At 35.0% G+C, this 15,746-nt stretch overlaps 1 protein-coding gene across 11 annotated transcripts in view; it reads right to left on the bottom strand.

Annotated features, from left to right (window-relative positions):
- CEP170 (centrosomal protein 170) overlaps positions 1-15,746 on the bottom strand; it is a 115,866-nt gene that overhangs the window by 42,725 nt on the left and 57,395 nt on the right. For 8 of the 11 annotated variants that reach the window (XM_058669405.1, XM_058669400.1, XM_058669404.1 and 5 more), the window contains 2 exons: positions 14,700-15,343; positions 3,189-3,338 (listed from right to left, as the gene is read on the bottom strand). In XM_058669405.1, coding sequence (XP_058525388.1) covers positions 3,189-3,338; positions 14,700-15,343 — 794 coding nt within the window. The remainder of the gene's footprint in view (positions 1-3,188; positions 3,339-14,699; positions 15,344-15,746) is intronic. The other 3 variants (XM_058669409.1, XM_058669406.1, XM_058669407.1) reach the window with 2 other exon arrangements.

Consider the following 15,746-nt stretch of genomic DNA (forward strand, 5'->3'; position numbering starts at 1 on the left):
CTCTAAACATCCCTAGGATGGAAGATTTGTTCCAGTCTCAGAGGTATGAGATTAGCTTGGCTATATCCTCAGGGATTTCTTTTTTTTTTTTTTTTTACATCATTATGGAATTAATTGATATAGTAATGAGTAACCAATATGTTAAAGATAAATGCGAGTTCCCAGACACCTTCTGTGACCACCTCACCTATACTTCAATTTTAGTTTATACACAACATATAACATTCAAAACATAACATGTTATACATAACATCATATCATCTTAAATTAAGGCAAACATGTGGTATTTAACCTTTTGGGATTGGCTCATTTCCCTTAGCATTATGGTTTCCAGTTTGGCCCATTTGGCCACAAAGAACTGCATTTTGTTTTTTTTTAATAGCTGAGTAGTATTCCATGGAGTAGATGAACCATAGCTTTCTTATCCAATCCTCTGTTGATGGGCATTTTGGTTGCTTCCATGTTTTTGCAATTACTGATTGTGCTGCTATGAGCATAGGAGTGCATGTTGGTTTCTCATAAAACAATTGTTCTGGATATATTCCTAGGAGTGCTATTGCTGGATCATATGGTATGTTGAATTTGAGTTGTTTGAATATTCTCCATACTGATTTCCATAGAGGCTGTACCAGCCATTTCAAAACTCTGAAATTTTAGACTTTTATCTGCAACATTTAACTTCCCTAAGAAGCTAGAAGCCAACCTAAGTTTAAACCTAGAATGTTCCCTCTCCTGCTCTCTCCTTAACGTAAGAGCTTTTTGTAGTGGCGGATGCCCCAAAGCCTTGGGATCCTACACCCATGAGGCCGACCTGGAAAAAGCTCCTGGCTTTAGATTGGCTCAGCTCTAGCCCTTAGCAGCCATTAAGGATTGGAACAGCAAACGGAAGATCTTTCTCTCTGTCTCTCCTTATCTCTGTAAATCTGTCTTTTCAATTAAAAAGAAAAAAGATAAGAAGTTTTTGAACCCTTAAGGTCAAGCATAAAATAGAATTTAAGGGGATGGCATTGTGGTGAACACATTAAAGCCCCACCTGCAATGTAAGCATTCCAAATGAGTGCTAGTGTGAGTCTTGGCTGCTCCACTTCCAATCCAGTTCCCTGTAATGCACTTGGGAAAGCAGCAGAAGATGGCCCAGTGGTTGAGCCCCTAACCAAACGAAGCTCCTGGCCCCGAGTTGATACAGTCCTGATTGTTACAGCTACTCGCAAACCAGTGAATGAAGATCTCTGTAAGTCCACTTTTTAAATAAATTTTAAAAATGCCTTAGAAAAAAGGGTTAAATTTATTACATTGTCCCAAAGATTTCTTGCCATATATTGATAAACTTTTTATCTATATATGTATTTTATAAAGATTTATAATGACTAAATATAAGGGATTACTTATCTATTTATAAGGATTTTGTTCATCTTTTATGGAATACATGAGTTATGTTATACTTTGATTTTTTTAATTTAAAGTTTATACTTACATACTATTTGTATATTATAAATTAGGTCATTTTCTGAGAGACAGTATAGCGTGAATACAAGGGTGAGTTGGAAGATAAAGGCTGCTCAAGGTTCAAATTCTGGCTACACACACTACTAGTATAAGAGCTTGATCAGGTTAACTTCTATGTACTTTACTTTCAAGGCATGCAAAGAGCTTCCACTGAAGGCTCTTACCTGAATATATAATAATTAAGATTTTTGCCATGTAAATGCTTTATTTTTCTTTGACACATCAATGTGGAAGAAAATTCTAGTATCATTTTCAGTAAGACTAAATATTGCTGAACAACATCACCAAATATTATGCTGGTGATAAACATCATTGAATTTTCTGTAATCATGTTTTTATCAAAATTAACACTGTATAGGTGACAATGAGAAAAACAGAAAAGAAGTGAATAACTGAAAGATGTTCAGCTAGAAGTAGCAGTTCTGCGATTTTTTTTTTAAAGATATATTTTTATTGGAAAATCAGATTCATAGAGAGAAGGAGAAACACAGAGAGAAAGATCTGCCATCTGCTGGTTCACTGCCCAAGTGGCCAAAATGGCCAGAGCTGAGCCAATTTGAAGCCAGGAGCCGGGAGCTTCTTCCAGGTCTCCCACACAGATGCAGGGTCCCAAGGCTTTGGGCCGTCCTTTCCTGCTTTCCCAGGCCACAAGCAGGAAGCTGGAATGGAAGTAGAATATCTGGGATATGAGCTGGCGCCCATATGGAATGCTGGCACATGCGAGCCACTAGGCTATTGTGCTTAGCCTACAGTTCTGGGATTTTCATGCAGGTTGTTGCAGCCCTATTATGAGGAGACTTCAAAACTTTCAATGTGGGACTAGCACTGTGGCATAGCAAGTAAAGCTGCCACTCACAGTACTGGTATCCCATATGGGTACCAGTTTGAATCAGTGTTGATCCACTTCTGATCCAGCTGCTTGCTAATGTGCTTAGGAACGCAGGGAGGATGCCCAAGTGCTTGGCTCACACACATACAGGAAATCCAGATGAAGCTCTTGGCTCCTGGCTTTAGACCAGCCTAGCTCTGGCTTTTGAGGACATCTGGATAGTGAAGCAGTGGGTGAAAGATCTCTCTTTATCCTTCCCCTGCTCCTCTAACTCTGCTTTCCAGATTAAAAAATACATTTTTAAACACACAAAAAAGTTTAATGAAAAATGGAGTCAAAAATAATTATTTTGGAACAAAAAACTTTTTGAAATTTCAGCATAGTTTTTCCATAATATATAAGCTCCTTGGATTTTCTGACAATCCCTCAGATCCCACATTGACTCCACAGCTATCTTATCCATGCCACCCTTAATTAATTATTAATTCTACACATGATGTCCTGGGGTGTTCTGCCCAGGAATTCACTATGAAATATGAGTTGTATGTACCAGATGGTAACTCATACATCTTATTTTGTCTCACAGTGCTAATTAGAACAATGAGCATGACATTGTTTACAGAAATGTACTGCTTTCCTTGTTGACAAAAGAACACCAATTCAAAGAACATTATAGAAACTAAAATTGAACTCTACAAAATCACTTTAGGCTTTCATTAGGGAGTTAACATGTAAAAATGTACTTTTTTAAAGCATTATGAATGGATATACCAATTACTTAAAATAAAATAATTTAGAAATAATAAAAATGCACACTGTACACATGTGAAAAGTTCATGGCAAGGATGTATACCTCTGAGCTGTGAAATCCAGGTGTGGTCAGTGCTTTCCTCTCTTCCATTATGACTGCAGCAGAACTGACAGCCCATTCTTTGATCAGATCTTTATGCTTCTCATTAATAACAGGCCTGTTATAATCCTGATTGTCATCTACCCCAAACACCTAGGAGGAAACATTCAGTTTACAAATGAGGATGGCAAGTCTCAGCACCAGATCCAATTACAGTGAGAGGTAGAGAAAAAAATATGTGGTTACAGTTTATGCTAATTTAACAATCCTTTTTTAAAAAAAACTCAGTATTTAGCAAATGTTCTATACATTAAAAGCATTTAAGCACAGGATGTTCGATTTGTTAAAAGATCTACTAATATTATCTGATATTCCACTAATTTTAAAGGAGACATTGCCTTTATGGTTTATTTTCAGCTTCTTTCTTTGCTCTATTATTTTTCAGAATCTTGTTGAAAAAATTATAAACTCATTTTATATGTTCTTTTCCTATCAAATATTTAACGTTTTAAATGAGTTAAATGTATATATAGAATCTTCTTAAGGTGTCAACATGATCTTGGAGTATATAATGTCAAAATTTTGTTTGTCTAGTAATTATTCATGACCTTGAAGCACAGATTCCTAGGCCTATTCACATTCAAATCAGCTTTTTCAATGAACACACTGTCAATGATTTATACACAGAGATCAACAACCATGTGCTTTATTTAGGGGAAGACTTTACATAAACCCTGGATTTTTCAAAATAGATTGAGAAAAGTTTTAACTGCATAAATATTAGCATTCCATTTTACTAGTAAATCTCTAGTTCTTTCCCCAGTACTGCTTTTTTAAATTGACAGATAATATTTTATGCATTTGCAGGGCACAGTGTAATGATAACTCAATATGTGATTCAAATCAGGGTAATTAGCATTTCCATATCTTTAAATTTTTATTATTTCCACATGTTGAAGATCTTAAACTTTTAGTTATGTAAAAACATGGAATATATTTTAGACTTGGTTCTTTATAACTGTAAATTGTGGCTTTGATGATTAAATTAAAAAAATATTGTGTATGAATTAGCAATTTTCACCCAAGGTAGAATTTTCATTTTCCATACTGTGTTCTAATGTTCACAAAGCATAGATATCTGAATCAATTTGATGTTAACATTCAGCAGATACTAGATCTTCAAATTTATTATGAGTTAAAAATGTAGCCACTAGATGGCCATATTGTATAATATTTAATTGAAATATAACTAATTTTCAAAGATGATTTAAAATTCTTTTTGACCTGTTCAATGCTCTGTTTTTAAGAGCAAATTACATATCACATATAATAACAAGAGTGAAAAAGTTAGCAATCTGTGTCCTCAGTCTTCAATCGCATTTGTAAAGGATGCAAATTAATGCTTTTTGTGTAGTCTGTCTTTAAAAACATTTAAATTATTTCTAAATCACTGGATTCCAAATTCAGTGAAGCTTATTTACTTTCTTTCAAATTATTCAATACATATAATTATTTTTTGTTTCTCTTTGGCACAATAATTTAGAAGATTTTATGGTATGGTGATACTTAAATCTAATTCATACTCAAAATTTAATTTTGTCAAATATCTAAGCACCAACAGTTTCAAGAAAAATATAATAAACCTTATTAAACATTTCTGATATTATTTTGAAATAGTAAAATATATACAAAGATTGCATTGAGTAGCAGAAGTAAAACTGAACAGAAAATGCTAAAAATCTATGCATTTCTTTTGTAAATATCTCTGTTACAAATGTTAACAATTATTTCTTTATCAAACAAAAGATATAAGGCACTATTCTAGATGGGGAGGAATTTCACTTTTGTATGTTTGCTAGTTTTGAAAAAATTAATGATAATGATGACTAGTCCTGCTTAAAACTGTAATCTACTCATTGCAATGTTCAGTGTAAAGTATTACTGGCAATAGCTCCCATGTGAAAATAAGGAGTGTGTAAACACTTTATATGATCTACTTTAAGGCTATCATGCTTCCCACATTTAGAAATGTACAAATAGGAACCAGTGGTGCAATACAAATAGCTACCACCTACAAAGCCAGAAACCCAAAAGGATACCAGTTCAAACCCTGGTATCCCCATTTCTGATCTAGATGAATGAATGACTCTAGATGATCTAATGAACCTGAGAAAATAATGGAGGAGGGCTTATGTGCTTGGGCCCTTGCACCCACATGGGAGAGCCAGATGAAGCCCCTGGCTGCAGTCTGGTCCAACACCAGCCCATTGTGGCCACTTAGGAAGTAAATCAGCAGATCAAACATCTAACTCTAACTTTAAAATAAAATAAACAAATTTCTTTTAAAGGCACAAATAATCTGACATATGACTCAATAATTGGCTAGAACTTGAGTGCCCTCAAAGCCAGGATCAAGTTTGCCAGAGTTTTCTCATCTTTCATTCTAGATTGTCCCCTGGGTTTCATCCACGTGCAAAACTTCACTTCAATTACCAACTATGGACGTATTACCTCTCCTGAATGATTCAAAAGTTGTTTCAATTTGGTAAGTTAGCCACAGGTTAATGATTCTCCTTCCTTTCCCCACTGTGACTGGGTCTCCATCAAAACCCCACACTTGATGTAACACAAAACCTGGGTCTCTCGTCTAGTTAGGGACCTCTTTAGGTTTGTAGAAGTCTATGGTGGGGAAAGGAATGAGATCAAGCAGCTAATTTTGATGCTTCCTCTCCAGCAGAACCTCTCATCCCAAGTTTGCCAGTCAGTTTCTGATCCTTCCAGGGTGGAGCTAAAGGACAGACTGGTGGTACAGGAAAAGAAAATTTCCTCAGAAACTTGCACTGTCAGAGTTCTCTGGGCCTGGTAGATGCTCCAAGATGACTCATTTATCTTGGGGGTGGGGAGGGGTTTTCCTGTGGTGCTCTTTTAGTTGTGAAGCAACCTGTGATCCCTCTCATGGGCTCTGGACTTTGTGTAATAAGACAGCACACCCCTCTTCCTATACTACTAAGAACTGTGTAACACTGTCTTAGTTCTTTCTTTGGAATATTTGCCTACTGTATTATTATGTCACGCTGAGATTTCACACCTACATCTCATGGGTTCCTCTAAACAACTTTTAACAGCCTGCTACTGATGTATGGTGAGGATTTATTATATAGAGGACTACTGATCATTACACAGGATTTAAACATCTATATAGAGAGAGTCTAGAAAACAGATACTGACTCAGAGTTGGGTCCAAGGAGTAAGTTCCTAGAGTTACATAGCTTTGTGCAGTGATAAAAGTTCACAATAATCTATTACATATCTTATGAGTAAATAGAAAGCAGGAGTTACCAGGTACCATAATAAGTAGTATCAACGAAGGAGAAATGCTGACTATATATTTTTATTAATTACATTTCATTTTGTGACACAATTTCATAGGGACTATAATTATTTGATGAGTATATTTCATGTGCATGTATTGAAATATTCTACCACACCCAAAAACATGTATAGTTACTGTTAAAAATTTTTAAAAAACAAAATAATATGGCTTAGGCTTTGTGGAGGTTTATTAAAAAACAGAAAAGTCTTCTAAAATAATCATATAAGGGGTGGCTTTATAATTTAAAGCAAATTTCTGTAAGAATTAAACTATAATCAGATTTCAGTGTTCAGTTTAAAGAGACTAAACAGTCTCCAGATGTAACAGGCTAGTATCCATAGTAAAAATCAAACCTAGGAAAAGGCGGACATTATATAAGTTTTTTGGTAATTGTTGCAAAAATTAGAGACCAGTGTGAAAGAGGCTAGGGGTAATTAAAGGCTTAGGTGTATAGGTATGCTAACAAGGATGTAGGATAAAATGATAATTGGATAGCAATGCTTTTTGAAGTGATTAATTTTTAAGATATCAAACTGTATTGAAATGCAAAAATCTACCTTCCCACGGGAGTGAGAACTTAGTGGTAGATTAAATACCAAACTTCTGTAGCTTAAGGACAGTGTTACACTTGAATGAATCTTGTCAAGATGGTTAAGAAAAAAAAAAAGAAAAACATACTCAAGTTTCAATCTCAGGTGAGCAGAAGAGCTCTTTCCCCAACGAACAAAGACCTCCTGGGTAATTACAGGGAATGCGTATCACTACAGAGGTTCCTGTGGCCTAGGAAAATCCTCTGACACATAATCCCCATAATAACTAGGCAGTTCTAGTCACTACTGTCAAGGGAGTAAATCAAGATGGCTTCAGAGGTTGTATTATATATAAATTTATTTATATATATTTAGTAAAAATTAACATTACAAATTTATATATATACAAATATAACGTATACACATATATACAAACATATATATTTACATATGTATTTATATATGTTTGTATATATATATAAGTTTGTAATGTTCCATCAAAATCTAATTTCAATTTTAAAAAGAAAAACCCCTTAAAATGGAATGGAATGATTATGAAAGTTTAACTATGATTTTTATAGCATTCTTGAAATTAACTTTTTTGATTTAAAATCCAGACAAAATTGTTGGAGTTCAGAGGTTCTATAACTTTTTATGACGTTTCATGGCACACACATAAATACATGTACTTATATTCATAACAGCATTATTCACAATGGCCAAAGGCAGAAATACAAATAGCCCAAATGTTCATAAATGGATGAATGCATAATAAGATGTGGTTTATCCACATAATGATATATTTAAATGGCCACAAAATGGGGATAAAATATTAACATACATAACAACACAGATGACCTTGCCACCATTATTCTTAGGGAAAGTATCCAGACACAAAAGATCACATATGATATGATTTCCTTTCCAGAAACAGGAAGTCCATACATACAAACAATGGATGAGTGGCTACCCAAGGAGCTGGAAGGGAAAGGAATGGGGAAGTGATGATCAACAATTCGCTTTGCTTTTGGTAGTGATGAAAATGTCCTGCTTTTAGGAAGTGTTGCTGTTTGCAAAGATTCTGAATGTAGTAAAACTCACTGGATTGTACACTTTAGTAGCTGAAATGTCCAATTTTAAGTTCTAGCAATTTATCAGTTTTTAAAAAGGCACTATCAGCTATATCATCTTTCTGTAGATGTCTACCTGAGTAAAAAATGTGTTCTCAAATCCTTTTTGTCTATTTTAGCTGATTCCGTATCCCTGATTCTTCCTATTCCTAACCTTAATCTTACAACACGATCCCTTTCTTTTCAACATTTTTCTCTTGTTCTTTTATCCAAGTGATCCTCAGATCTAGCAAACTAATTCTAAAATTAAAATGTGGGATTTCCCTTTTTAATGGCTCACTTCCTTGTCATGCATTTCACGATTCCACCCTTACAATTTTGATTCTTATCAATCACCATCAACTCCTTTTCTTGCCAAACTGATTTTTATGCTGAAATTTCTATTGGCACAATCTGTACTGTTTTGCAGATTCCAACTTATTATCAAAAGCTAAGTTTATCTCACAGATCACGCCTGAAACTATACATTTTAAGTAGATATAACATTTTCTGCAAGTAAAAACACAGAAAAATTTTGGGGGGATGCTGGTTGGATTTAATCAACCTATAAATTCACACATGAACGCTGAAATAAACACAGAGGTATTTCACAAAATACTTCTTTCATTCATTTACTTAAAATGTATTTGAGAGGATGATTTTATGGAGAAGTAGAAAAAACCATCGCCCATGATGTCAGCATCTTACTTGGGCGCTGGTTTGAGTTCCGGCTGCTTCATTTCTGATCCTGCACCCTGTTAATGGCTTGAGATAAGCAACAGAAGATGCTTCATATAGGGTCCTGCTACCATGTCGAAGACTCACACGGCGCTCTTGGCTTTGATTTGACTCAGCCCTGGTAATTGTAGTCATCTGAGGAGTGAGCCAACAGATGGAAGATCTCATTTTCTCTCTGTAATTGACTTTCAAAGTAAAAACTTTGATTGTTTACTATATGCCATGCACTACTTGAGGCATGAGGAACAAAAGAGTATGAAAAATATTCTAGTGAGGACAAAAAATTAGATTGTTCTATTAAAAAGAAATCAAGGTAATCCAAGGCAGAATCTTAAGAGGTGAGGGGTATTTTAGATACGGTGGCTACAGGAAGGCTCTTTAACTTAACTGTAATTATTAAATTAGTATAAAGTTTCTGTTGCACAAGACATTAGAGTTATAGAGATTGATGGTGTTGATGGTGTACAACATTATGAATATATTTAATCACAATGAACTGTACCCTTTAAATAGACAAGGGGTCTATTTTATGAGTATTTTATCACAATGAAAACAACATAAGATCAAATAAGGTGAAGTATGGGAAGCTGGGCATGACAAACACATACGACAATTAACTAGACTAAGGGTACAACAAGTGAAAAGCTTCTCAAGCAGGAAAATATCATTTCAGACACAAATAGATCATGGAAAATGAAGGCCAATCTATCAAATGTTATGTTTTCAACTGTAAAAACAAAAGGTTCCTGGAGAACCTTTGGGACTTAACATAGCAGGAGGTTTCCTTTACCTGGAGGTAGTTAAGAAGTGTTGAATAGAATCAGAGAGACCAAAAGTAAATTCTCCTGGTAGAAAAAATTTTTTAAAGTTGTTCAGCAGAAGGAAAAAAAAATGTTAGATCAAAGTCAAGACACTGACTTTGTTATCAAGGTCCTCCCTTATTGTGATCTTCAACTCCTATAGATTCCAAACACATCTGACTTTGTATACCCTGGTCACTTTGCCTTCCTCTGCATTGTTCTACTTGGTACTATCGCCACAGATTTTGACTATGGCTTATCATGACTCCCTTGGTTCTGATATGGATTTAATCTAAAATGTCGCTGTGACCTTTACAGTTTAGATTTAGGCTTCCAGCACCTTTTTTTTTGTTGTTTTTTTTCTTTGGAACTGCTCTATTCACTGCTGTGAGATGTTTTTCCACTCCTGTTATAGTTCTCTCGAGTCTGAGTTCTTTCCTACCACCTGTTGCCTATAGCACCAGCAATGACCAGGACCTGTGAGGGAACAGAATATAATAACAAGAGACATTTGAGGGGGGAGGTAAGTTGACACAATAGACGAGAGTCAAAATTCAAGAGAGAAGTATCTGGTGAACTCTTCCATAACATGAAATGTATGGGGAAGAGAATATTTCTTTTGAAAGGATAGTACCTCAAGCCTTCTACAGTGTATTTCTTTTTCTCATCCATTTAGGATTTAGCTGTGTGTCTTACTCACTCAGCCAAGAATGCTAAGAAGTAGCTCTGACAGGATTCTCCTCTTGGCAGTCATTTGCATTGAGGAGTAAAGAGAGGAAACTCAGAATGTGACTGGTCTCTCTGGAAGGCTAAATATAAAGTGTGGGGAGGGGGAAGGCAGACTGAGGATTATTTTTATCATAGAAAATAACTGACTTTAATCCAGGGACTCAAAAGCATTTCCTCCTTTAAATTTTTTAAACTATTTTAATGAAAAGGCATCCATCCAGTCTACCTCATTAGTGGCTGGTGCTTAAGACATCATCTGAGGGTCTCCAAGGAGGTGCATTAGCAGAAAATTGGCATTAGAAGCTGAGAAGCCCAGCCTCTACCTTGAATTTAAGTATCTTAAAAAGCAACTTAACCTGCTATACCACATGCTTGCTGCAGTACTTTCTTGCTAAAATCCTTTTCTTTTAGGCTTCTATATAAAACTTAACAGGATTTCTAAATTACTATTATAAATAGTAAATTTGGGGACACTCATACAAAAAAGTTTATCTATTGATAGACCCAACAGAAAAATATGAACCAAAATGCTAGTGTTCTATAAGTTAAGGACTGGGAAAAAAGATGCCTCAGTGTCTTTTTTTTTTTTTTCTCAGTATCTTTTAGCTGCTACCAAGAACAGAAAATACAGTTAACATTTCAGCTTGATCATTTCTTTAAGGGGGTTCCCCTTTTACTTTAATAAAACTTCTCTAGAGGAAATATGCAAAAAATACATTCCATTCATTGTCACTGGCCCTAGGAACACATGTACTTTCAGAAAAAAACTGAAAAGGTATCCAATGTTTATCCTAGTTAATATCAGTGTTTTCATGCAAAAGAGTTGTTTACTTCTTTTTGGCTGTTTTTGATTCTGAGGCGCTGTTTTTCTTTGATTTCTCTTTATTCTTCTGATACTTTGCAGTTTCCTTTGTTCCACTGTCCATCACTGTTAGTGTTGCTAAAAATTTAATTTTTCTCTTTTCACTGTATGCATTCTCTTTGGGTTTCACTGCATACATTCTTATACATTTTGCATAATTTAATTACCTTCTAAATCTCCACTAACCTCCAAATCTGTATTTCTGGTTTGAATAAGATCCAGTATCTCACTGCATAATATCAGCTTTTAAATTACCTTCCTTGTTTCTGGCCATTCCAACTTTCAGTCCACACTTCCAATGACAGCTAGGATTTGACCATGCCATCACCTTGCTTAAAGGTGTTCAATGGTTCTCACTGCATTCAGTATGAAAAAAAAATCTAAAGTCCTTAGTTCTGTGACACACAAGCACATAAAATCTAGCCTAATCCCACCTATACACTTGAGTGGATTATACCATATTTTTTGGAAAACACTAAATATCAGGCCTACTGTGGATATGATTACATATGTTTCAAAGTTAGCTCTCTTGGCAATTTAATTCAGTCTTTATTGAGGACATTTTATATGCTGACACTGCATTACTGCATTCATGTGAGTTTCATCTGCATATGTAAGTGCATTGTGTGTCTGTCTGTGTCCTTTTAGGGGAGTTAGGGAAGAGGAGGGAAATCAACAGATAATGGTAAAGAAGTGATAAAGCTTTTGCTGAAAATTAAACAAGCTGATGAAATCATCTGGGGGTTTCTCTAGATTTGTTTGTCTAAAGTCTTGTCTCACACAGGGACATTAATAAACCAATATCTTCTCTTAGAAACCACCTGTGCCTTTCCTTCAGTGACAGAAGCCTATTAAAACATTCAACAATATGATTTTTTAATTTATTTGTTTCCTCTTGAATAGTCATATACCATTACATATTTACTTCTTGAGGGAAAGAATTCAGTCTTTTCAATTTGAATGACTCCACCCTAACGTAAAGCTTGGTACAGTCAATACTGAAGGTAAAATGTATGATCAATCACATAAAACAGCTCTCAAATGATGGAATGAAAACTGTGAGACAACATGCAAGTTTGCAGGACCAAAGAATATTCAAATTCAAAATGACAACTGTTGATGGCTCTCACTTCTACCCCACTCAATAAAATTCCACCAGTGAGAAGATGGATGCCTTGAGTTCATCCAGGCAATCTGACATGGTGCCTGTGTGGTTCCCATCTTCCCCAAGTGCTTTTGATGCTTTCGCTCTAGCTATGCTTGGCCTTTGTCTTCTCCATACCCAGGTTACTTTGTTTCATTTGTCTCAGACACCTGACTCCTGGAGCCCTGCTTTTGTTTCTCCACAGCCTGGCCTCAAATAGTCTGAATCCAACTTTCAGCTCTAACCACAGAAAACAGAACCTAAGTTCTTTTTCTCTAGTAGTCACAGGATTATGTAGAGGACCACGTCTTCCCTGCAATATGACCAAGGTTTTGTTTTTCTGGTTTATTTAAGCAGGAATGAGATACACTACCATTATTCAGTGAATCCTGCTCTAAAATCTTGGGTTTCTCTGTGCATAGTGTGACCACATAAGTTGTTGTCAAAACTGGGGTTCTCTTTAAGAAAAAAGCAATGTTCCCAGTAATTACACAGTTAGGTTTTGTGATCACTTTTTATGTATCCAATAGTGCCTGAAGAAGCCTCATCTGTGACAATGACTTCTTTCTCAGCTTTCTGTGTCCTGAAGGTCTAGGCCCTTGTACTGTATCACCCACTAAGCTTCATATTTATTTGACCCTTTCAATGATGTAAGCACTTTCTAGGATCTGTCAGTAATTTGTATAAAGATGCAGATGTGGAAACTCCTAGTAAGGATATTAAACAGCAAACATTTATAGAGCTCTTAAAATAGGCACTACAGTAAGCCTTTTATAGCTTTTAATGAACTTAATTATCTAGCAAGTTCATGTATTTTACAAATAAAAGAAACAGGCTTCAAAAGGTTAATTTACCTAAGAATTCTACAGAGCTCATACATAATTCCCTATCCCTTTTCTTAATTGCTGCAATATGCATAATCCCTCTTTGTAAAAATAATCTTTTAATGAAAAATCTCAATTACTATGAATGAAATAATGTTTCTCAAATCCTATATTTCTCTTATTCACAATAGACAAATTAGTCTCCAAAGGTTTGGAGTTGTATATTCCAAAAACAAAAGATTTTAAACATGTACTCCTCAATGTGTGTATTATTAGATGTTGCACATATGTATCAAAGTAGTAATCAGTTGTCTGCACCATAGTACATACTCTCAAATAAAATTAAAATATAGGAAATTAAAAGCTAACATAAGTCCTAAAATTTTCCCTGCAACTCAAAGGGTTATTTTGCTCATTCTAAGACATCATCTGAAAACTCATCATTTAGACGGTGCATCTCAAATGCTAATGTGCATAGAAATCACCTTGATATCTCTTTAATGCAGATTCTGACTGAGCACACTTGGGGTAGCCTGAGAATCTACTTCTAAGATGCAACAGAGCAATGTTCATGCTGCTTCCATGGAGTGTATTTAAGTAGTTGCAGATTTTTTTAGAAAGAATAATGTTTAGTAAAATTTATGCTATTATTTCCCAGGAAGTACAATAGAATGATCCTGAAGTCAACTTTTCATTACCATGATCATCATATATATATTCATCAATAACATTAAAGAACTCATGCAAAGTATAATTTATCATGATTTATGATCATAATAAAAACCCTGATTTTCTTTTCATGCATTACTTTTTAATCAAAGACATCGGAGAATAAGAAATTAAGAAAATTTGAACCTAGAACAAAATTAACTAAAGTGTATATATTTTTAATATTGCTTTTTGCACTTTTTTTGTATTTTTTGTCATTATTATATTCCATGATATTGTTTTGTAGGTATAGAATTTTCATCTGTTTCCAACATTAAGGCAGTAGGCAGGAAACTTACAGTTAACTATTAACAACTAACATTTATATTTTCTGTTAATAACAATTTGTATGAATTTTAATTTATTTTTTACTTATTTACTTTTGTTTATAAATGAGTGTAAAGTAAAAATGTCCAAAGTATACTACTGCTACAAAGTCTATTGCAAATTTACACACTTTATAAGGGCCAAACACTTTAAATGCACAGCACAGCTGAAACGAAACTTAGGCAAGTTCAGAAAACAGTAAAATGAAAGCATTTTGGTCTTACTGTTAGTCTTACAGTTCTCTAACAAAACCCTAAATGTTCTAGTATTACTGGCTAAACAGAACATTTCAGGTTGACTCCCTATTAGTTTTCCACAGTTAAACATACCACACAACAACTAACATCATGTCCAAATTACAATTATTTACCTTGTCAATCATTTTTCTTGCTTCCACTTCCTCACTGTTGGGGTTCTCTAACTCAATGGTATAAGTACCCTTGTCACTTTGGTCATCATCATTATCCTTTTCAGAAGTGGCAGAAGTGGCTTGATTTTTTAACACTTTATCCATCTCCTGGCTTGGTCTGTGCCCAAGACTCCCTGAACTTCTTAATAATGCAGTTTGTAGGAAGGGTATTGACACCGATGGCTCCTCTGATTTCTGTTTTAACAATTTCCCATGTGGAACACCATGCCCCCCTCTGTGATGCGCAGAGCTAGTCTGTAAAGACAAAGAAACCACTTTGGCATCTGCTGTTGGAGATTTTGCTTTTTCAAATTTTGTATGTGGTAGTGAATTTGCAGTTTCCTGATTCGAGACTCCCGTACTTTGAGTGAAAGAATATGACCTTCTTTTTCTGGGATTGTGTTCATCAAAGAACGCAATCATAAAAGCAGTTTGACTTACAACAGCTTGGTCTTGATGCTTTTCAGCAGCCTGGACCTTCTGCAACTTTTTCTGTTCAGAATGGTGGCGCCTTAAGTGTTCCTCAAGAGTTGCTCGTTTGCTACAGCGCCTGTGAGCCCCAGCATTCTCTGAATCGCTCTGTGTACCATCATCATGTTTATTTCCTGGACACAAAAAAGGAAATTACATAATAGAGAAGAAAAGAATCCTAGGTAGGAAATCAGAAGCATATACAAAAGTGCCATTTGTTTTGACTCCACCCTCCTTTTCCATCCAAAGTCATATGTTCTTGTCAGTAACAGGCTCAGCAAACTTCCCTCAATTGCAATGGTTACATTCAAATTTTACCAGCCAACAATGAGCCCTTTATAAACAAGCGAATAGGGCTTGCTTTCTTTCTTCAAATTTTAACTTTAAAAGGATGGTCAATCAATGCAACACTTAACTCCTACTTTATCACCTGTGACAGTTTGTCTTCAAAACACTAATGAACACTAAATTTACTTTCAAACCCCATACCTTTTTCAAACAATTAAGAACTTGACTCTGACATCAGAAAGAAAAATA

Source organism: Ochotona princeps, chromosome 10 (assembly GCF_030435755.1).
Source record: "Ochotona princeps isolate mOchPri1 chromosome 10, mOchPri1.hap1, whole genome shotgun sequence".
NCBI lineage: Eukaryota > Metazoa > Chordata > Mammalia > Lagomorpha > Ochotonidae > Ochotona > Ochotona princeps.